General features: G+C 45.6%; 2 protein-coding genes across 7 annotated transcripts in view; both read left to right on the top strand.

The window, feature by feature from the left end:
* Positions 1–12,766, top strand: part of AP1G1 (adaptor related protein complex 1 subunit gamma 1) — a 43,646-nt gene extending 30,880 nt beyond the window's left edge. For all 5 annotated transcript variants that reach the window (XM_082062721.1, XM_082062722.1, XM_082062723.1 and 2 more), the window contains 8 exons: positions 755–882; positions 1,478–1,582; positions 3,707–3,848; positions 4,281–4,407; positions 4,856–4,951; positions 5,180–5,340; positions 6,363–6,461; positions 8,846–12,766. In XM_082062721.1, coding sequence (XP_081918847.1) covers positions 755–882; positions 1,478–1,582; positions 3,707–3,848; positions 4,281–4,407; positions 4,856–4,951; positions 5,180–5,340; positions 6,363–6,461; positions 8,846–8,947 — 960 coding nt within the window. In that variant the 3' untranslated portion in view covers positions 8,948–12,766. The remainder of the gene's footprint in view (positions 1–754; positions 883–1,477; positions 1,583–3,706; positions 3,849–4,280; positions 4,408–4,855; positions 4,952–5,179; positions 5,341–6,362; positions 6,462–8,845) is intronic.
* A 1,593-nt stretch (positions 12,767–14,359) lies between these two features.
* PHLPP2 (PH domain and leucine rich repeat protein phosphatase 2) overlaps positions 14,360–23,365 on the top strand; it is a 29,590-nt gene continuing 20,584 nt past the window's right edge. For both annotated transcript variants that reach the window (XM_082062493.1, XM_082062492.1), the window contains exons 1-4: positions 14,360–14,527; positions 14,834–15,072; positions 21,364–21,497; positions 22,850–23,040. In XM_082062493.1, coding sequence (XP_081918619.1) covers positions 14,396–14,527; positions 14,834–15,072; positions 21,364–21,497; positions 22,850–23,040 — 696 coding nt within the window. In that variant the 5' untranslated portion in view covers positions 14,360–14,395. The remainder of the gene's footprint in view (positions 14,528–14,833; positions 15,073–21,363; positions 21,498–22,849; positions 23,041–23,365) is intronic.

Here is a 23,365-nt window from a genome sequence, read left to right as displayed (position 1 = left end):
GAGAAGAGACCAACACCCTCCATTCTACAACCTTCTTTCAGGCAGTTCAGAGATCGGAAAGTCTCCTCTCAGCTCCTGTTCTCCAGCTGAACCCCCCGGGTCCCTCAGCCGCTCCCATCACACTTGTGCTCCAGCCCCTCACCAGCTCCGTTCCCTCCTCTGCACTCTCTCTAGTATTTCAATGTCCTTCTTATGGTGAGGGTCCCAAAACTGCCCCCAGGATTCAAAGTGGCGCCTCACCAGCGCTGAGTACAGTGGCACAATCACTTCTCTAGTCCTGCTGGCCACACCAGTGCTGATACCAGCCAGGATGCTGGTGGCCTCTTGGCCACCTGGGCACACGCTGGCTCGTGTTCAGCCACTGTCACCAACACCCCCAGCTCCTTTTCCGCCAGGCACTTTCCCAGCTGCTCTTCCTCGAGCCTGGAGCGCTCATGGGGTTGTTGTGACCCAAGTGCAGGACCTGGCACTTGCCTTGTTGAACCTCAGACAGTTTGCCTCAGCCCAATGATCCAAACAATTTTGGTGATAAACCTGATCTTTGATGTGTGGAAGAGGAATTGTATTTTAAAACTAGTAAGATCTCCACCCAGATACATCTCTCTTACACTGTAAAGATATGCTGTAGGCTCACAAAGTTGCCAAGGAGGTACAACATACCCATTAAGCAAGAGACAGGTTTTTACAGCATGCCCTGGAAGTCTTGCTGCAGGGCTTCTCTCTGTCTCAGCCTAACCCTTCTGTCCTTTTTCAGGTAACGGAGGATGAAGTTCTCGATATTTTAGAAAGCGTCCTGATTTCTAATATGTCTGCATCTGTTACACGAGGCTATGCTCTCACTGCCATCATGAAGCTTTCCACGAGGTTCACCTGCACTGTCAAGTGAGTTCTTGTGGACCATGTACTGCCCAGGGCTTTGCTGCAAATATGCTGTCATCGGTTGTCTTCAGGGTTGTATTCCCTGGACATGTTCTGCTTCCACGGTTTACTAGAGTCATCATGTTACTCGTTGGCTTTTACAGTCCTCTATTGCTTGCAGGGTGGAAGACTTCCACTGATTTGTACTGTTTTCTGTAGATGTCCTCTACTGTGTAGAGGGAATCTGTGTTCCTGTTGTTTGAAAACCCCTTTATGGGGAAGATGAGTCCTTACTTTCAGTGGACTGTTCTTTCCAGTTCCCTTTTCAGATGATGGAGGGAAAAATAGTCTTGTTCCCTATGGGTAGCTTCCTGGTGTGGGTTGCTGAGCTTTCTTAGGAAGTGGCAGCTGGTGCTTTTGTGAACGGACAGTTCAAAAATGGATGTTGCACACATGCTCCAGAAGTCAGCAGTGACTACTGTTTGAAATGAGTTACACAGGACACCTGTTGAGCAGAGGCCAGCTAGTGTATTCTGGATGACACGTGCTAATCTCTTGCTTATTGCTGCTAATTCCATGGTGTGTGTGTTTTTTCTGTTTCCCTCCTGCCCCCACACAGTCGCATTAAGAAGGTAGTTTCCATTTATGGGAGCAGCATTGATGTGGAGCTACAGCAGAGGGCAGTGGAATATAATGCACTTTTCAAAAAATATGATCACATGAGGTAAGTGCTGATGAATTTTGGTGTTTGAAAAGGATCATTGTAGTCTACTCTGATCTCCTGGGTATGTCACTTTGTGCTTTGAGAGCTTTGTCTGGTGATTTTGGTAGTGTTGCAGGGGAACCAGAACACCTCCCTCATCTATAGGGTTAGTGAGTGTTTTAATAACTTAATGTATCTGGGGAGATTGTTTTGTGATCAGAGAGTTTCTCTGCCAAAACATTTGCCCTCCTTGGAGCTTGACTAATGGTTTACTTCTAGGTGTCGAACCTTAAATTTGCTAGCTGAGTGTCTGCAGGTAGCTTTTACTGTGCTAGCATTACCACAGTTGTTAGGTTCAAACTGATTTTAAAATGTCTTTGGAATAAACATGCAGAGATCCATTGACTTGTCCTAAACGATGCTCTGAAGTTGAGGTAATTCTTCCAACTGTTAATATAGAACGTCTCTTTAATTTACTGTATCTTCTTGTAGTATCTGTTTAAAATCTCAAATTCTGCATGCAAAGGCATACAATTTCACCGCACCCCTCAGCACCGCTGTTTTTGCAATTTGTGAGCATGTTAACCTCCTTATACCTTACCATGTAGAGGTCCCGATCATCATTCCTTTGCTCAAGTGATAGCTTTATGAGAAGGTTAAAACCATGCGGTGTTGCAATAACTAAAGCTGTAATTCTTTACAGGATGGTTGTTAGTCTGCTATGTGCAATAGTTAATTGTTGATATGTAGGAGCACAACAGATTCTGTTCAGTGGTGATCATAAGATTGGAGAACATTATCTGGCGATTAACTTCATCCACTCTTGAAAACTTTCCATCAGATTCCATTGGATGAAGGAACATCCATTTTATAGTCTAGATGAGAGGACAGAGAGAAAATCGGGGTACCACTGGACTAAATATTGCCTGTGTTTGTAAGGGCCTCCAAACTTTGTTTCAAAGGCTCTTCACAATCACTTTTTCCTATGGGCACTGTCCTATTCACTATGTGTAGGACACAACATCTTTGTGATTTCCTCTTTTCTCTCCTCCTGTGGTATCTATGCAGCAACTCAAACAGTTCTTGGAAAACCCATGTTAATGAGCTAGGGCATGTGAGCTGTATAAGGCTTCACATGAAGCCTTATGAATGTGCTGAAAAAAACCTAGCATGGTTGATCTGAACTGGCCATTGATCTGAACTGGCCATTGCAGGCAGCAATGTCTGCGGATCAGCTGGCTTTTGATCAGGTGGCAGTATATGCTATCCACAGTTTTGGGAAGCACCGTACTTCAGAAAAACGTCTGTGAACTGCATTTAGTTTTACAAGAGAGCACCTGTATTTTTTCTCCTGCTATATTCTGGTTTTCTTTACAGTGTAAAGGTCAATGCTTAATAGCTTCTGGTCATTAAGATTTTGTTCATGGTCAAGAATGTGGCCCATTGTTGGGTTTATTGGCATTGGAACACTTTTTCTGCCCAAAAGGTGCATAGACAGTGTGTCCTACCCCTGTTACATGCAGCATTTTTTGTGGCTCATTTGCAAGGGTAATGGCCTTTCTTTATTACAGACTTTTTTGTTTGATGTCAGGATTCTGGATCCCATGCGTATTTTTCAGTCTCTGTATCATTTCGGGAGGGTGCTTTCAAGGGCTGAACTTAATCTCTTTGGAAATTCAATTTGGCTAAATGAGAGCATGGTGATTTGCCTTTCCAATTTTGTCACCTGTTCTAAGTTCTTAGCCCTCCTGCAAAGACAAGTCAGACGAGCTGACTCTGACTCAACTGCATATGGAACAGAGCAGTCAAGTCTTCCATGTCTGCAGTTAATCCACCATTGCTCAATAATTTAATCTTTGCTTTGGGATTGTTATCCTAGCACCACAGTGGAAACTCTGTCAGGTACTAGGGGAAAAGGGAAGGCAGGAGGGCTTTTTTGGCTTCTGGCTCTCAACTGATGTATTTACGCTGGCACAGAATGCCAGGGATTGGTTCTGACCCCCTTTAGCTGTCATCCAATCTTACAGTCCCCTGCACTGGCACTGAAAAGGCAGGTTGCCCTATGTATATCATGTCCTGATTGTCTGAGTACTTGGACTGGAATCCAGGAAGATGGCACAGTATAACTATGTCAGCTTCTTTCAGGCCAGCCCTGCTTGAGAGAATGCCAGTAATGGAGAAGGTCACCACAAACGGCCCTGCTGAGATTGTACAGACCAACGGAGAGACAGAGCCAGCGGTCCTGGAAACCAAACCTCCGCCCTCTGGACCGCAGCCCGCTAGCCAGGTAATGGAAACCGATCTGGGATAAGTTTCCACTGCCCATCAGACACACTACAAGGCCACTGCCAGCAGTAAGCTGAGACCAGCTCCTTCCCCACTCTGCTTTGCTAGTTCTGGCCTGGTGATGATTGCATCATCTCTTGACTCTGGCTCTAGTGGCAAGAACAGCTGTGTGGAAGAGGCCATTGTGGGGAGGGCGAGAACAGTAAAGCCATATATTCCCCAGCCTGTCTCAGTGTGCACAAACTCCGTCTTTATCACTGTGCTGCCAGGAGCATGGAAACTAGATCTCTCGTGGGGCATGGGACCATAGCCAAACTAAGAACCTCTCTGGCCAGTAGCTCTGTTGGTCTGAGAGCAAGTAGAATCCATTACATTTGCAAGGGAGAGTAGCAGGAAGTTGAATATGTAACTATTACATCCACTCTCTCATTAGGCAAATGATTTGTTGGACTTGTTGGGGGGAAGCGATATAACACCTGTAATCCCCACTGCACCTACAAGCAAGCCGGCCTCTGCTGGCGGGGAGCTCCTCGACCTCCTGGGAGACCTCAACCTAACGGGTGAGCAGGATGCATCTCTTAAAAGTCTACATTCTCAGTCCTGGGCGGGGGCGGGATGAGGTCTGGCCAGTTCCTCACTTTCTGTCAAGTCCTAGTCTTCATGCTTATTCTCACAAAGATCCATATTAGCATACAGATGATAAAGTCACAAGTTGACTCTGTGTGATTAGCTGCTGAGACATCAGCATTTTTACACTTCAGCCTGGGACTGCTGTGAGCCTTTCCAGAGAGGACTGGGAAACGTGAGAGAGTGATTCCATTTGAATGCCTGCTAGCTTGAGAGGAGCCAGTCCTTTTTAGTGAAAGCACAGAGGGGACAATAACAACACAGATGGTTTGTAGAGCTTAATGCAAAGCAATATGATTTGCAGCAGTTAATCTTTGGAGAAGGAATACTTACTCTTCATTTCATGACAGCTAAGTAATAATACTTCAACATTTCTTGTAGGTTCTCCAGTATCTGCTCCTGCACCCCAGATAGCACAGCCTCCATTCCTGCTTGATGGACTTTCATCACAGCCTATCTTCAATGACATTGCTACAGGTTAGGGACGTGTAAATCCTTAGCCTAAGGTGCCACAGCACCCAACCAGAAGAGAAACAAGGGGTAGTGAAAAAAGGGGGGCTTGGGGAGTGAAGTGTGGCACAGACGCTGGGGCAGGAGGAGTGGGTTGTGTTAATCTTCAGAAGAGTTCATGTCTGGGGTAAAGTAAATGCATTCTATGGTATTGAGAATGATTCTGTAAATCTGCTACTTTTTGGTTTTCTCCAGGAATCCCTTCAATTACTGCATACAACAAGAATGGGCTGAAGATTGACTTCACCTTTGAGAGATCCAACACCAACCCTAGCGTCACTGTAATCACGATACAGGCCTCCAACAGCACAGAGCTGGAAATGACAGATTTTGTTTTCCAAGCTGCAGTACCAAAGGTAGAGCCATTTAGGGCAACTGCAGTGACAGGCTGAGGGTCCCAGCTGCGAATACCTCCTGAACTGTGCTTTAATGTAGACAGAAACTTGCAGAACTGTAAACAAGGCTGTTAATAGGTTCTCTTAGGGCTCAGTTTGGTCAACTTTTTCTAATCTGAAGTTAATGTTATAAACACAATACAATGCTGGTTTCTATCAGATGGGACTCCTTCAGCTTCAACAGAATTTTGTTTAAAATCACTGCTTTCTAGGAGAGTTACTAAACCACAGGCAGAAAAACGTTGGGTCAAAAAAAAAGTGAAGACACTAATCTTTATTCTTAGTTTCTAAGAAATATACCATGTTCCTTGCAGCTCTGAATACATGAAAAAAAAACAAAAACAACAAACCTTTTGAAGCTATTAGCTGCTTGTAAAAGTTTAAATGAGTCTCCATACGGTGATTAGTGGTGGTCCTCCTTTAAGCAGTGAGCTGTCTCCCCTCACACTTAGGTGCAGCACAAAATACGGGAGACAGACCATTTAAGCAGGGTGTGATTGGAATGTTCTTTGGCTTTGGGGAAGTATGTTCACTTCTGGGAGTTTCACTTCCAGGAATTAGTAGTGCTCTGATTTGAATTCAGATAGACTTCATACCTGCTGTAGGAAGGAATTAGGGAAAGAATGAGCCTCGTGAAGTTACAGGTGTGCTGAGTGGTCTTGGCTGTTCCTCTGCCTGCGACTCTTGAAACAATTCACTACTGGTCTTGATGCACTGCAGTAAACCCTCACCCCAGTGTTTGTGCTACCTGGATCTTGTGCAGAAAGCAGGCGGGACAGTGAATATTTTATTCTTCATGGGCAGGGAATTGAAGAACTGACTTTTGTTTGTTTTTTAACTTGATTGTGGCTGTACATGTGCTCTCAGAGCCAGGAACTGAACTCTTAGCTTCCCTTGCTTTCTCTCAGTGCAAACAAATCACTTCATGTTCTTGTTCTTACTTGATTAAGCATCAAATTGTTTTCTCTTTGGCCTTTCTACAGACATTCCAGCTGCAGCTCCTGTCTCCCAGCAGCAGTGTCATCCCTGCATTTAACTCGGGGACCATCACACAGGTTATTAAAGTCCTGAATCCACAAAAGGTGAGTGATTTTTGAGAACAGTTATTAAAGATATTGTATTGGAATTGCGTATTTAGTGGCAATCGGCTAGGGTTGTGTCTCTGAGACACAGAGTGGTGGTAGCGAATGATGTGTTTTTAATGAGTCCGTTTGGTTAGGGTTAGGAAAAAGTTATGAAAAAGGTGGGAGGTCCTGGGCACAGGTTTGGCCTTCTATTATTTGGTTATACTGCTAAAACAGATTCACAGCTGTGCTATCTTCTTGGATGTCTTTTGCATCAGAGTGGTTGTTAAACAGGTTTTTAGATGATCTTTCTAGGGGACCTCAACCCAGTACCTGTGTATTGTAGAAGTGATGTCTGAAAGGCAAGCATCTTGCCATATAAATGCGTTTAACATTCATTCTTGCTCTCTGCAGCAGTGTTATTGAGATGCTTATTACACAAAAAGTAGCTTGATACATAATCTTAACAAAATTGTCTCTTTTCTCAAGTGGTGTAATTTGTTTTTAATGTGATGAATGTAGTTTTAAACAGTTGATGGAAAGAATCTTTAGGTGAAATTTAATCATAATTCTATTTGTTTTACAGCCTTCAGAGCCAGCCTTCAAGGCTGGGTTACAACAGACTTGAGGGGAGGGAGGGCCGTGGCCAGCATGTCCTCCTTAAGAGGCTTTGCAAATATTCATATGGCATCAGAAAGGAAAAGAAACTTGAGATCACATATTCCTTCATCTGTGGGACACCCTTAAGATCTTAAACATCCTTAAGAACTCAAACCATCTTAAATTTTTCATGGGTTAACACTTATGTACTGCTCTAGTTGTTTAGTGTTGCTGCTAGACCGATGTGCAAATTAGAAAAATATTCAAATCCCAGCCCAAGATTTCACTGAAATGTCTGTCTTGTACTGCACAGGTTTTATGGTTTCCATGCCTCTCCCCTTATCTTCATGTAGTGTGGTCCCCTCTGCCTATATTAAGGCACAAGACTAATTATTCTGTTTGTCTTGTATACATCTGATATGAATTTCTCTGTGGTGCTGTAGAGCATCTTTCAAAGATCACCTTCAAAGTTGTTTTCTGAACTTGGGAAGGTATAGGAGTTTTCCTGTAAGGTGCCAGAAACTGCAATACATCCACCTCAGATGAGGCCCACAAGGTGAAGTACACACAGATAATGTGCGCTTTCCTGTCGGAACACCAGAATTCCTGCAAACACTTCAGAATACAGAAGTGCAAAAGAGTCTTTTACTACCCTGATCTCTTCCCTGCTGTTTAACTCTTCCACCTCAGGCATTTCTGCACCTCTCACTGTCCTTTATATTGCTACTCCTTGAGAGTACAGCTTTGCAAGAACCCTGTCCCTGAGATCGTGCAGTTACCCGGGATGCTGTGAGGGAGGCAACCTTGGAACAGCCTTGCTGTTCAGGCAGCAGCTGTTTGACTTGTCACTGTTGTAGAAAAGTCTTCACCTGGACATTGACTGTCATTATGCTGGATTGAAAGTGATTGCCAGTTTCCTGAAACAACACCGAACAGAACAAGAACTGGCACTGGCTCTATTGCTCTATTAGTGATAAAGCACAGCTTCCTTACCCTGAGGCTGGCTGGAGCAGTCGTTGTCCTCCTTTCCTCCCTCTGCTGTCCCTTTTGCGTATTTCCCTGTAGGTATGAGGAAAAGAGCCAGAAATAGCCAACTTTTTGCTTCTCCTTTTAGGGTTTTTGGGAAACACGTTCTTTGCGGGTGAGGAGAGTAGGGAACCTGCCTGGAGCATGCTGTGCTCTGGCTGTTCCGAAGGGCCACATCCTATCTGGATGACAGCCAAATGATGGTGTAAAACAACTTCTGAGCTGTTGCATCATTTACTCACAGCAAGAGGAAATGTTCTTAGAGCTTCTGTTTCTAGTCTTTCTTAGGCTAATTCCTTCACAGTGCTACTGAGCTATGCAATACTTGAAGCTTCAAGGCTGCTGCTTCAAGTGACATCTAGTATGGGAAATGACACCTGTCCTCCTGAGTGTCAGTGCAGAGCAGCAGAGTCCAGATCTGCTTTCTGCTTTCTTCCCCTGTTAGCTGGGATTTTAAGGCAGTTTTCCTTGTACTTAAGGACTTCTGTGCTTGTGAGAGCCGGGCCAAGGCAGAGAAAGATGTGGGTAGAAGCTGTGCAATAGCTCTTCTTAGAGCTTGTATCTGATCTGAGAACTACAGTCCTACCAGATTAAGTGTTAATCTGCAGTGTCATAGTTTATCACGCACATCTTCCAGCAAGCTCTTGTGGTGAGGAAAGGTCTGTGTTTTGTATTGATTGGGTAAGGGAGGGGAACTGGACATGGGAGGATTTACTGACCTTTAATAAAGACCTGAATTTGTGTTTTGTTTCTATTTTTTTCCTTTTCTCTTGTAGCAACAACTACGTATGCGGATCAAGTTGACATATAATCACAAGGGCTCGGCAATGCAGGATCTAGCAGAAGTCAACAACTTCCCCCCTCAGTCTTGGCAGTGAGGCTCTGGCACCATTCTTATTCTCACCCCACCCAATCAAAAGAACACTGGGAAGAAGGTTGTGATCCTGGGCAATCCCCCAAACTGCACCATGGGCATGGGGAACAGATGAGACCTGCTGATGAGGAGGACTTTTCCTGAAGTGATTGCTGACTTTGAAGCATATCTGTTAAGACTAATCTCCTCTCCTCTGCTGATGAGGCTGGCGGCTTGTGGAGGCTACTGTGCACTCCCTCACATGTGCATTCACAGCCAGCAGCGTTTCCTTCTCCTCTCCCCTCCTCTCCCCGGCCCCCCCGCAAAGAAACACAGCCTGGTTGGAAGAGAAGTCTGGAATTTCTAGCAGGGAAACTTTCTTCTCTCTGCAGCAAGCGAACAGCTGCCTGTTCTTTCTGCTGTCTCTTTCCCCTGGGGTGGGCAAGGCATTTTGTCATTCATTACTAGCTGGATTCCTTCAGGCACTTTCATCTGGGGCTCTGATTGGGGACTCTGGGGATGTCAGGCTGTCCTGCATCTTTCTTCTTGTATCCCTTATGTCTGAAGGGGCTGGAGGCTTCTTATGTCCTATTCAGTGCATTATTGTATCCACCCACCTCTTAGTTACGTGGTACATACCAAGAGCAAGCGAGGCCTTGGGAGTTCATCTGCAGCCCTGGACAGTGCAGGAAAAGAGGTGCTGGTGAGAGCTGGTGAAATTGCTTTGGTGCTGTACTTGGAAATGAAGACATTACACTTGAATTTTCTTTCTTACCATCAGTAGCTACAGCCATACAGATTCACAGAGAGTCTTCTGTAGCTTCACCAGAAAGTGTGGTGATGAATGAGAGATGTAGAGATCCAAGGAGCAGCTGGTTTTCTACCACAGATGGTTTCAAAGCCTTTTAACCCATTAGTTGCGGTTTATGGGTAGAAAAGACATATTCCATTTTGTAGATCAGCCTTTGAGGGCTCTGTTCCTGCTGGGAGACTCATCAGAGACTATGCTGCAAAGTTGCTCTTCCCAGTTATTCCAGACCTTCTCAGTTTAATTTCCAGAGCCTGTTGTAGACCCCCTGGATTCCATTTGAGTTAATTCTGACTGGGATATTTGTGTTGTATCTGTAATACTGGCACTGAAATAAAGACCATGCGGTTTAAAGAGACCTTTTCCCATTTTGTTACTTAATTGATCCTTGTAGTTTGCTCCTTGCTCCCCTTTCAGAGAAATGTGCTAGTTCAGGTTTGGACTGAAAGTAAATAAACTGGGGTTTTTTTAGTGGATTCAATGGAGTCATTTGAGTATTGGGATGCAAAGATGTGAGGTTCAGTACTCCTCTAAGCTGACAGAAACCTGTGTTTGGTTCTGCTTCCTAGTGCGAGCTGTTGTCGAGGTGGCAGAGTTCTGTGAATTCTCGTGGAGGCGATGTACAGTGTGACAAAAGTATTTAGATGTTCAGCCCTCTTCAGGGAGGGAGAGGGGATGATATCCTAGATCTTCGTCCGTGAGTGTGCTGTTAAGCTGAAGGTGCTCCAGCTCCCAACCCAGTGTTTTCTCAAAAGAAACGAGTGGCACATCTGCTGTATTTCTGTTACAGGGCTTTCCAGATAATGATCGTTCAGTGCTCGGATGGCAAGCTTGGACACAGGTTTTTGTGTCTGCAGAAGTGCTAACACTGGGCTCCAGTCCTGGATAAAAACATTGCAAGAGTGGTGCACAGCGTACTTCGAGAAATGAAGACCTGTTCTGCCCTCGAATCAGGAGCAGGAGGCCACTAAAGGTTGTTCAGTCTGCTTTTAACTGCATTAAGTAATTTAATGTAGGGCTGTCACTGATTTAAGTGCTGGTGTGTGTAGTGGAATAAGTTTAGCTTCTCTTGGAGGGCATTTTTGCTGCCATATTGATTAAACAGGTTTCAGTCTTTGGGTTAGCAAAGAGCTTTATTATTCTACTGGAACTAGCATCAGCATGGGGTTATAAAATCCAGAATGATGATGTATGATTTCCTTAAAAGTAATTCTGGGTTGCTGTAGGGTCATGCCTTGGCTATCAACGGTGAGATGGATGCTGTGCTTCAGCAGGAAGCATCATGAAGCAGGCAGGCTTGCAGAAAATGGCTGAATCGAAGTCCGTTTGTAGGTGCTGAGCATTTACCTTTGTTGCTTTCACTGCAGTGGTGACTATTCATCACCCCACTAGCTCGAACTCCTTAGTGCTGAAGGCTGAGCATGTTAAATCTGGCATCCAGTGAGCTCTGAGGGTGTCCCAGGTATGAAGCTGGTGGAAAGTCTTCGCCTTAGTTCCTGAACGTCCTGTAACCTTCGCTGTTCTCACAGAACTGTGCATGGTCCCTGGTACTGAAAGCTGGGACACCTCAATCTCTGTTGGGTTTTGCTGTGAAAGGGCACTGGTGCAGGAGATTAGATGGGCAGAGAGAAGTAAATGGTCTTTCACCCAGCTGGGTTGTTGCAGCATAGTTGGGAACAGCTTGTTGTGCTTGTTTTCTGTCCACCAGAGCAGCTGGGTTTGTTCTCAGCTCTGTCTGGTAAGCTTGTAGAGCATTCCTACTGTGTTCTGGGCTCCTTCAGTGGCCTTTGCACAGAATGTTTGTGTTTTGAGAAATAGATTCGTTGTCATATATTTCTTAGTTGAGCTGAAGGAGGTGGTGCACGTATCTCAAACGCATCTTGCTTGCGGCCATCCCTTGGCTATGAAGTTCTCCTTTGTAGCACCCACATGTTCCTGTTGTCCTTGGAGCATTCCCCGTGCTGAGGCCGGGGCTCTCACACTAACATGGGTTCCACACGCTCCGTACATGCCGGACCACATGTCACTGCTTGTCCATCTCCTGAGCCCTGTGCTGCCACTTTGTGTTCTCACAGCAGGGCGCTCAGGACAGGGTGAGCTGTCTCTCCACCAGCTGAACACAACAGTTCTTACAGGTCTGGTCAACATTGTTCTTGGTTCAGTGTAAGGGGAACATAAAGGGAGCAAGACACAGACTTCGTGGTTACTCTTACTGATACCTGCGCAGGAGGCTTTGGAGCTGAGAGAGATTGCGTGTCTGTTTTTTCAAGTGAATGTATTTTAAGTCAAAAAATGACAGAGTAATGACTGTAGTGGGCCTGACAGAGGAGGAGACATGAGAAGATCCTAAGCTTTGACTTTATCCAGGGGTTTGAGGGGACCAAATACGGCCTTGAACAACCTTTTGAAGCAATAGCAGTGAGGGGACTGCCACCCATACAGTACCTTGGGTATGTAACTGTGCAGATGCTGAAACAGCTGGGAAGGTGGCTCAGCGCCTTCCCCGGGCTGGTACTGGCTGCTGGAGGGAGCAGCAAAGATGGATAGTTTTTTTTTTTTTAGACCTGCTGGTGCGCTTTCTATGTGTTCATTTTCTACTTGGGGGCTATGAGGGAAGGAGCTATGGGACTGCTTCCCTCTGAACTTTCACTCTATTCCTGTATATTCCTTTTTCTTTCCCGATGTTGTAATTTACATTTTACATAGAGCCCCATCCCACCTCCTCGACAGTATAGTGTTAAAAAAAGATTAAAAAACAAAATATCCCACACCACGCCCAACCCCAAAATGAAACCCCAACAAACCCAACAAAATTTAACATAAAAACATGCCGTTTGAGCAGGGAGCCTGGTGGCATTTGAACTCCTGCAGACCTATTTTTGAGATGTGAAAAATTTAAATAAATGCTGAGTCTTAGGTGAGTGAGGAGCATAACGGATGTAAACATTTACATGGATGCATTAGACTTCTGCTGTGTGTATTGTCTTTTGGTTGAAACAAATTATGAAGTAACTAATAAAATGAGTCAATATTCAATGATTTAAAACTGTGCCTTGTTGCTTTTTGCAAGTACAACTTATTGATTCTTAATGTTTGGCCATGACAAGGTCAGATGATGTGAAATAACAAAGGTAGAATTTGAAAAACTTTCCAGGAAGTTTTGCTTAGCAAAATTAATAGACAATTACAAAACTTCATAACCAGTTGATGTGAAACACCACCCTGGACGAGCGCTCATCTGTGCCAGCAGCACTTGGCGAGGTGCTGCAAGGGCGTGATGAGCTGTGACACGGGGAAGGTTTTTCCCCGGTGTATCCAGCCTCCCCGGGGCTGGTGATGGTTCCCTTGCTGGTTAAAAAGCCCCTTTTACACTCCCTGTGCCTGTGGGACAAGGCCACTTGTGACCTCAGTCTCTGGTAAAGCAGATCACCTGCCTGCTGTAAGATTATCCTTGTGTTTTCTGGTCACAGCACCATTTTATTAGATAACTTTTCATGTGTTTTCTAGCACATAATTGCACCTCCCTGCAAGGAACAATGCCCTCAGTATTGTCATGTGTCCTTTTAGGGACCTCTTGGGGCTAAGTAGTTGCAGAACTACTGAAGTGTAGCTAGAAATGCATTGTAATTGTGCTGTTCTTTAGCGAAAACCCAATGAAAATTTTATTAATTTTTAAAGTCATCTCAGCCTTGTGCGTATAGTCTGGAAAGGTTAAGGACTAGGTGGCCTTTTCTGTGACTGCCTTGGTTTAATGACATGAACTAATACTTTTAACCTTGCTTGTAAGACGGTTGTCTGTCAGTCCTGTATTTTTAAGGAGGAGAGCCCTCCAGACACCGCAGCACTCAGAAATGGCATCAGAAAGTGCCGGTTCGTGTGTCAGCAAACAGTCCCTCATCTCGGGCCCCGGGTGGACCCTTGGCCGCTGCTCTTGGCGTTCAGCGCACAGGTGAGTGTCTGACAGACCGGGGGGGGGCGGGGGCTGTTTGAAAGGAACACAACAGAACCCAGAGTGTTTGGTGCAGTTAAAGTACCAACGGGGAGAATTTGGAAAGCACATCTGGACTTCAGTCTGGGAGTGACCAGAAACTAGTGTAGCAAGGGGGTGGTGACAGGCTAAAAGGGTGTGAAAGCGGGGTGCTGGTGACCATGGGGAAGGCAGGAGGCTTTTGTTGTTGTTTTTAATGGGCTCGATCCTGTTAAATAACCTCTCTTTAAATAACGCTCTCCTAAAGCACTAATCAAATTCCGGTAAAATGCACAGTAATGATGATAATTATTCGTAGCGGGGCGGGGGAGGGGCGGGTGCTCGGAGCACTGGCCAGCGGGTGCTGCTCCCTCACCCCGCGCTTGCTGCGGAACCTGCAGGGACGGAATCGCACAAACGCGCTGTTCGGGGGCTCCGTGTCCCGCCGAACCCCTCGGATCGGCGCCTCCTCGGGAAGACGGGCGGGCGGCCCAGGCCGGGGCAGTAACGCGGCGGGGCCGCTGCTGCGTTCGCCGTCCCCGCCGAGGACGAACCGTTCGGTCCCCGCTCAGCCCCGGAGCAGCGGCCGCGCAGCCGCGGGGCCTGGGCGGCGGAAGCCCGCGCGCTTCCGGGGCGGGGCCTGCGCGCAGCCGGGGCGGGGCCGCCGCCGCTGCCGGGGTCTCGGCGTCCGGCCGGCGATGGGGGAGGCCGGGCCGGGGGCCGGGCCGGGGCCCAGGCAGACGCCGGAGCCCGAGGAGGACGAGGCGGCGGCGCCGGGCTGCGCGCGGAGGGGCCGGGCCGGGCCCCGCGGCGGCATCCGGGTGCTGAAGGTGAGGAGGGAGCGGGGCCTGCGGCCGCCCGGGGGCTGCTCGGCGGGGCGGGGGCGACTCACCGCCGCGGGGCCGCTGCCCGCCTCGGCCTTGGCGGGACGGCCGGGCGGGGCCGGGGTGTGTCCGTGCCCGAGCGGGGCGGCCCGGCGCCCTGTCGGGCCCGCGGGGCTCCCGGCGGCCCGTGGCGAGCGGTCCCGAGCCGACCGGGGCGGCGGGGCCGGGCGGGCGGGCGCTGCGGCGGGGCGGTCACGGCGGGGCGGTCACGGCGGGGCTGCCGCTGACGCCCCGGTCTGTGCTGCCTTGCAGAGGATCGTGAAGCGCAACGGGAGCCGGAGCTGCTTGAACAGGAGCCGGTTTGGCTCCCGCGAGAGGGACTGGCTGAAGGAGGACACCGGCCGGGGCTGCGTGTGCGTCTATGGAAGAGACTCTGCGGCTTCTTCAGACCTGCGCCTGGTCCTGTGCACGGTGGACACCCCGGTGTCCGAGATTTGTGATGGGGAAGGGAGGAAAAACCTCTTTTTGCAACTTCATGGAGACCTGGTCCGGTGAGGGCTGAGAAATGATAAATCTGTTCGAGAAACGTTTGCTTTAGTCTTGCAGGGCTCTGTTCGCTGTGTGCCTGTGTGTGTTAGCAGGGCAGCCGCGGAGCAGACAGGTGATGGGGAGCAGTTAGATACACCTTTGAGTAATGCGGTTCATAAAAATGAAGTGGTGGTGCACCTTTTGCACATTTCTTAGTTAAGCCATTGGTGTTTTAGCTGGGAGGGTTTGGCTGGTGCTTCAACTAGAAATATATCCTAATTTTGTACGTAGAGGCTACTGCTCATATGCAGTTTGTTGTGGTTTAACACGCAGCTAAACACCACACAGCCGCTCAGTCACCCTCCAGTGGGATGGGAAAGAAGACATGGGTTGAGAGGAAGACAGTTTAATCGGATGGAAAAAGAAGGGAAAAGAGCACTAACGATAAAAGCACACACAAAACATGTGACACACGATGCAGTTGCTCGGCACCTGCTGACTGATGCCCAGCCAGTCTCCAAGCAGCAGCCCTCTGGATGACTTTCCCCTTGTCTATATACTGAGTAGACACCGTATGGAGCATCCCTGGGGTCAGCAGTCCCAGCGCGGTCCTGTGCGGCACCAGCCTCGCTGCCGGGGCAGCGCGAGGAACTGAAAACTGCTTGACTTAGTGTGAGTGATGCTCAGCGACAACTAAAGCAGCCGTGCGTTATCAACGTTATTCTTGTCCTAAATCAAAAACGCAGCACTATACCAACTACTAGGAAGAAAATTAACTTTATCTCAGCTAAAACCAGGGAAGTTATATTCTATGGTATGGATGTTTTAGTGTCCAGAAAACTTACGCTATTTAAGAGGCTGTGGACAGTTATTCTGAGTCAGTGAAACACATAAAGTACTTTCACAGTTATATCATGTAAAATGTATGTGTTATTAATTTTTTTGCTAATAAGAGCTGCCAGGTAAATAATTAAAGGCAGACAGAAACATTGTCTAGTAAGGGTTACATAAAGAAGGCTCAAGCATCAGATTATATGTCTTATGCTTGTAATCGATTTAAACTGAAAATAGACAGCTCAGGGTTTAATGTGCCTGAACTTTATTATGGACTCCTCTAGGTTTACAGGCTCCCATTAGGTTTGTTAGGATTCAGACTTTGCGTTGAATCTTCTGGATATAAGAATCAGTTATAAAGCTGCCGCTCCTGTTCTCAGGGGAAAAATATACTATGGTCTCCTTACCTGAAGGATGAGCAGGAGAGACAACACGCGCTGAACAGTACTAGTCACTGGTTTTTGGTAGTGAAGCAAAAGTCAGGAATTGTATGTGTCCACATTTTAAAAACATGGCATGTGTTTGATGAGGTGGAAGGAGGGAGTGTTGGTGGCGAGAGATGCAGAGGATAGAATGTGGTTAAAACCGACTGTTGTAAAAGAAGTTATTTAGGGCTATTTGCCTTGCACAGCCTGGGTTATCAGAACCAGGGATGGGTTAGTCCGAAATACTGTGTGAGGGTCCACGGACACTTGAACGTAACCATTGAGGCAGCTGAAAATCTCCGTTCATGGCTTGAAGAATTTATAAGGAAATTGGCTTTTTTGGACTCTAACAGTGAATGGATTTTCCAGCATTTAGAAAGAAGAGCAGACCCTTTACTGCAGATCATGAAGAAGGCTGGGTAGAGCTTGTAGATGTGTTCAGAAAGGAACATTGTTGGGGATTTTTTTTAGCTTTTGAAAAGGCTCTTGTGTTTGTTTTTAGCATCTGTCTCCTCATGCGAGATAGCTGTGCCTGTCTTTGGTTTGTGTCAGGCTTTGCTCTGGATTAGCAAACTGGTCCTGCTACCACTGTTTTGGAAGCAAGTACCAAATTGTAAATGTTTACTTCCCACTCCTGTTGCCTCTTGGTGTGTCTAGTACTGCGTCCAGCTTTGTCTCAGACTTCATGCAGAGTTCTCGATTGCAGCGTGCCTGCTGCTTGTAATTCTCAGAATGCATTTACCACAGAAGAGATCCCTGAGTTACTTCCCACTGGAGGTGTCCCGGTAGAGGGAGTTACCAGCATGGGGTCGGTAACACCTGTGTGAGCAGTGGGAAGGGAACCTGCTTGGTGTCCACGGCAAGGTGACAGAATGATCAAGAGATCCCCCTGCACTTCCTTGAACAAAGTTTGCTGATTGCTTTAATAACACGTTCACAAATACAAATTACTCTCTTAAGCATTAACGTAAGCCTCAGTTATGCATTTGTAGAAGTGCTTGGCTCTAAGCTTCTAGATCTTGATAGAAGGTCCTAAGAAGTCTGAGAGCCTGGTCTGAACTGAAGAAATTTCTGCAAAGAGAGAAGCATTGATGGCATCATGCTCTTTTGAACTAATCTCTTGTCCCATGTCCATCTCTCAAAGGAGGGAAAGAAAAAGCGTTTCATAAATCAGCTTTTCATACTGATTGTTCAAAGAGCTCTATCTTAGCCAGACTGGGATCTGCGTCCAGGAGTTCCAGGAAGATGAGCAGTGTCAGGGTGATTGCTGGTGGTGCAGGTGATCAGCACTGTTTGAATTTCCATTCCTGACTTCTGTTTTCCTTTTTTGAAGTATTTGTTTTGGAAGCTATTTTCCATTTTATTGTGAAAAACATGAGATCTGGTCCTTGCTTATAGGCTCTCCAAATTATTTCAGAAGACTTCTCATCTCATTGAAGATGCAAAGTGGATGACATCATCAAGAGTTAAGTCATCCCATTTACAGAGGCAAGTTACACTTTTGTGATACTGAGTCAAACTTGGATTCTGCTTGTAAGACACATGAAGTGGTACCAGGTAACTTCTATGTGGTTTTGAGATTAGAATTTGACGCAGAGCTAAACAACTAAACCTGGGCAGGCAGAGATGCTCCTCATGCAGTTCAACAAAGTGAAAAGCCAAGTCTTGCACCGGGGAGGAGGAGCTGTGGGCATTGGAACGCGCTGGAGGCTGCGCAGCGAGAGAGCAGCTCCGTGGAGAAGGACACAGCGACAGAAGCACAGGGGTTCCCTCTGAACAGCAGGAAACGCTTTTTCACTGCACGGGAGGCAGAGCACTCCACAGGTTACCCAGGGAGCTGGAGGAGGCTCCATCCTTTGACATTCTGAAAACCCAACTGGACGTGGCCCTGCTGATTTCTGATTTCCATTTTACTAGTGCTAATGGATGGACCGACTTCAGAAAAAGCCTGTATTTAAAGTCGTAAAGTCGTACTTGCCGTGGAGATTAAAATCACTGTCTAGTCAGTGTAATGGGATAGAAATATCTGTACTGAATTGGTGACAAGTTGAACAGCAGTAATCATCTCAGCTCAGTAATTCGACATTATGTCCCTTTAATGTCTGTGGATTCTGAGCATTTGTTCAATTTTTTTTTTTTTGAAAGTTTAGGTGAATTTGGCTTTCACTACGGTTTTTTTCTTCAAAAAAGGCATTACAAATAATTGGGAATATGGCAGAAACTTTATCCTTGTTGTACATGTGTGTTACAGCATCTGATTTGGATACCAGAAGAGATAAGATAAGCCTGGGGAGGGTAAGGAGGGCATTGTGCTTTCTGCTGAAATGTATCTGAGTTTGCATTAAACTACACTGAGTAGCTCTTTATTTCCTTTTGTTTTCTGGTTTAAAGAAGGGGCAGAAGGAAAAGGCAGTTTTCCAAATGTTTTTTCTATTTAAAAAAAGCACCACCCCAAAACCCCACAAGGCACCAGCAGCAGCATTGCTGACCGTCAGCTGCTCACAGCTGGGATTTGAATATCAGTGTCCTGTGTGAGTTTTGGACTACACTTATAGTGCATAGCAAATTGCTTTCTCTGACATTGCCTTTGGTCGCCTTGGAAGCTTCACAAAATTAGGATAACTCCTAAAATCAACCGAAAGTTGTGACTGGAGATGGACATCGGTGTGCATAAACAATGCTTTTTACTGGGTAAGGCAGCTGGTATTTCATAAACTAGAATTTAAATCCTACTAGTCCATTCAAGGAAGGAATAAGAACAGGTTTCAAAGCAAACCAACTCTATCAGGGAGTGATCCTTTGGGTGGATTTGAAGATGCAGATCAAGGTTTTCCTCCTCTATCTGTTAACTAAAAGCCTATTCATTAGTTGAAATTTGCCAGTAACTCTGGTGATATTTAGGACTGGCTTGAAGACTAGAGTCTGCTGGGCCTGACATCAGCTAAGTAGTCAGGAGAAGCTCTGAGAGACAATTTCTGCAGTGGAAGGAAGGGGGTTATTTCATATACACCGTCTGGCCAGCAGGTCGATGTATTTCCTTGTAAAACAAAGTGGGGAGCAGAGTTGCACTGATCTGTCTTAGCAAACATTGAGTGGTAAGAACTGTTTTTTTGAATCAGCTGTGTATCAACTACTTTGTCTTTTCAGGCCAGAATCTTTGTTGTTTTGGACCATAACTTTGAGAGTAATTCTGTTTCTGATCCAGAGGTCCTGTGTGTGAAATCAAGAGGTGTGATGTATGTGCTTGAAATACCTAAGGTCATTTTACTTCTTGAGGTGTGTCCTGCTGACTGCAAAGGGAGTCTGGATGACTTGTAAATGGTGCATGTTTTATGAAAACAGTCCTGCCTTAGTTATGATACGACTTTTGTAAAGCTGTCAGTAATAGTGGAAACTCTACAGTATAATAATTTTTAAAAATCAGAAATATTTTCGTTCTTCAGGTGAGAAGAAGCGGAAGGGTTTGGTACATAAAGTAATAAATTATTTCATGTTAACACACACGGTATAAATGATGTATGCAAGTCAACAAAGTTTAACAGAAGAGAGGTCTTACTGAACAAACTTGATCTTGATGCTTTGAAATGTTGAGCTGGACCGCCAAAGGCCTCAGTCGCTGCTGCAGCGTGTGGTGTTGGATGGGGCTCCGAGCAGCCGGTCGGTGACCATGTCCCTGCTCCATCCGGGGGGGGGCGCTGTGAGGGTCCCTTCAACCCAAACCGAGCTCTGATTCTGTGTTGGGATGGCTTTGGTAGAAAAACAACGCACAAACCAATAAGCCTTGTTGGCTGATACCGTACAAGTTGGAAATGGTTATTCAGTGTAAGGTGGTTTTTTTTTCATGACAGATTAGTGTATGTCTGAATGAAGAAAGGTAAACTTGCCTTGTTCAGTTGCTCTGTTAATAGTCTGTGGCTAAAAGAAAGGTAACAGCTCGGGATGGCAGAGATGGACAGAGAGCGATGAGCACTAAGTCAGTGCAATGGTTTTTTCTAGGTGGTTTGTCATTCAGTATTACGTGGAAAACCCTGCTTTTCAGTATCGCTGGATATAGTTATGTAAAACCCAAGTGTACTAAATACTAAAAACAAGAGGAAAGAGGCTTTAACTTGCAAAAACTGCAGTTCAGGAAGGCTTGTGGATTGAAGGCATATGAATGAATGTGCCAAATAGTGGTTTGAACCAAGAGTATAAATATAGAATATAAACACAGATATAGAACCAAGAAGCATCTGTATGGTTTATATAGTCAGTTCAAGGATACAGCGAATAGTCATGGTGCTAACGCTTACAGAATGTTGGTAAGCTAAAAAAAAAGTGGTAAAATTTATTTCAATTTAGCATGAAACACTTATTTTTATTTCAGAAAATAGCAATTCAGCTTGTCTGGAAGAAGTGAGATGAGAGGATCAGAAAACATCTTTTCTGCTCTGAATATACTAAACCTGATGTTTCATGAGAACTTTCTCTTATTGCCATTTATTCAAGTTAGCCACTGAATCCTTCCTATGGTGTGCTGTAGTTCTGAAAGCATCTTTTATTTAAATGTGCAGTTTGAGGTATTTGCCAAAGCATGATAATCTTGCACTGATGAGAACTAAAGAGAATGGGAAATTTCTATTTTCTTTCTTTTTAGAAGTTATTCTTCAGGAGGATTCTTATATGCTTTGCTCCCAGCTGTAATTGGAAGAGAAATTTAAGTAGAGTTCTTTTATATCTTTCAGTCGTTATACATAGGTTTTTTTAATTATTTGGCATCTTTTTGTATAGTATTTTTGGTTTTGTTTCTTGTCATTGTTTCCTGCTGGTGCTCCTTAAATTATGGAATGGAAATGATCGTGGGTCCTATGGCTTATGCCATCGCTTTTCCTTCCTGTTTCTCCTCTGCAGTGTAGAGCGAGTGCTGCCCGGCAAGCAGGCTCTGCAGACCCCGGCGTGTTCGCCAGACCGCGGCACAGGAGCAGAACAACCAGCGTGTTCATTACGCTTTAGCTGCAACCTGACTTGTTTAGTCCGTTTTGTGTTCTCAAACTACTTTCTTGTATGTTTTGACAGGAGGCTGGAGCCCACAGAAAAACCCCTTCAGATTGTGTATGACTACTTGGCTGGGCTGGGCTTTGATGATCCGGTCAGAATGCAGGAGGAGGCAGCAAACTCTGATCTCAGCTGTATGATTCGCTTTTACAGCGGTAAGAAATTGTGTGTGTGCACACGCGCTGCTCCTGTAGCCTGAGCTGTGAGGTGGAACTCATTTGATGCCCAAGTCGTTGACCTGTTGGGTTCACAGATGGCTACATCAAACACCCACAGTACCAGTCAGCATTTCTTAAAATAAAGGGTTTTCAAGAATAAAAGAAAAATCCCATAATTCTTTATTTCTCTTGATCCTATATGTGGCTTGAGAAGTGACAGCTCCACAGGAGCAAGGATATGTGTGGATATGGGCAAGGAAGTTCCTGGTCAAATATCTCTGCAGCCTGGAGGCAGAGAGTGAAGGTGCCAGCTGGTTGATACAAACGCAGGCTGCCCTTCGAAACCCCGTGCGTTTCCTTGCAGAAGCGAGACCTGTGAGTGGCCTGTGGAATAGGTTTGGCCAGGATACCATGTGCATAAGGAGCAACAGAACAAGAGTCATGGGCCTGTTGGTGCATGGTGCTAGCAGTCAGAAAAGGAATTAACTGAAGTGAAGAGTAACTATAAAAGAAATAAGGGGGAAGCAAATCTGATAATGAAATTATTTCATTACTTTTAAACGCTTCACCTGTGTATTTTTTGCATTTAAAAAAAAAATCAAAGTGCTTTTAATGGAAAGCTGTTCTTGCGTAGTGGGGCTGGCTAGCCTAAGCTGCTAGCCATCATTTGTTTATTCAGTGCCAAAAAACGGAATCAAAAGCAATCAGCTTCTCTACCCCTTTGCCCAAGACAAACCCCTTCTGTCTGGGAGCTGTGTGCAGAACTCGCAAAGCAGTGTAGACGTATAATGCGGATGGAAAGAAGCATGACATTCGTAGCCCAGATTTACAGGGCAAGGAGGCAGGAGTCAATAGTTACTTCAGCTGGGATGAGGAGAGGCATCAAGCACAGGGTTGCAGAGAATATTTGAGGAAAAAAAGAGCAATTTTTGGGGGGTGTGTCAAGCAGGATCTGCTGAAGATTCAGGCACAGTGACTCCATAGAAGCAAGTAGGTAGAAAATGGAACTGAGTAGTTTCAGTCGGCATGGCAGGATAGTCCTGCTTAGAAAGAGGTTGTAAAGGAAGAAGTGTGAGGATTGAAGAGTGTTCAGGAGACCTGTTGCAAGAAAGTAAAAATGAATGCTGACAAAGTAGTTATTAAAGGTAGCGGAGGAGTTAGAGGGAATGCTATAGAGGATTATGTAATAATTTTGCAAAGCCTGCAGCTGTGAACATAAGGGATGAAGCAATGCATTTTAGCCAGAGAAACATTACTTAGAGTTGTAGAGTCATGGAATGCTTTGGTTTGGAAGAGACCTTTAAAGATCATCAATGGAAAGTAAACGTTAATGTCCCCTTTATCTTCAGAAAAGCCATGTCAAGTGGAACAGTTGGATCGCATCCTGCTCTCCGGAATATATAATGTACGCAAAGGAAAGACGCAGTTGCACAAGTGGGCAGAGCGCTTGGTAATTCTCTGTGGTACGTGCCTCATCGTGTCCTCTGTGAAAGACAGCCACGCAGGGAAGATGCACATCTTGCCTCTCGTTGGAGGGAAGGTAAGACTGTTTTGCTGGCTTCCTGTGGCTTAGAAAGGAAGAAAGGATTATAATGATGGGTATTATGCACAGGAGGTTAATCTAGGCTTTTGTAGCAAATTACTGCATGAACATATGCAGAGAGCTGTACAACCCCTCTCTACTTGCTTTGCTTAGGTAGTGGTCTTAAGGCAAATAAAACAGGGATACACTAGTTCTGCTTTCACATTAGTAGCCAATGTTGTGAAGGGGCATTCTGGAAATTATGACTTCTTGGATCTACTTCAGCAGGAAGATGTTAAGAACAATTTACTTCTGTGTTTCTCTCCAATAACTTTACAACTCT

The sequence above is a fragment of the Streptopelia decaocto genome, assembly GCF_964273445.1.
Source record: "Streptopelia decaocto genome assembly, chromosome: 11".
Lineage (NCBI taxonomy): Eukaryota > Metazoa > Chordata > Aves > Columbiformes > Columbidae > Streptopelia > Streptopelia decaocto.
The sequence above is the reverse complement of the archived record's forward strand: the minus strand, read 5'-3'. Positions and strand labels throughout refer to the sequence as shown.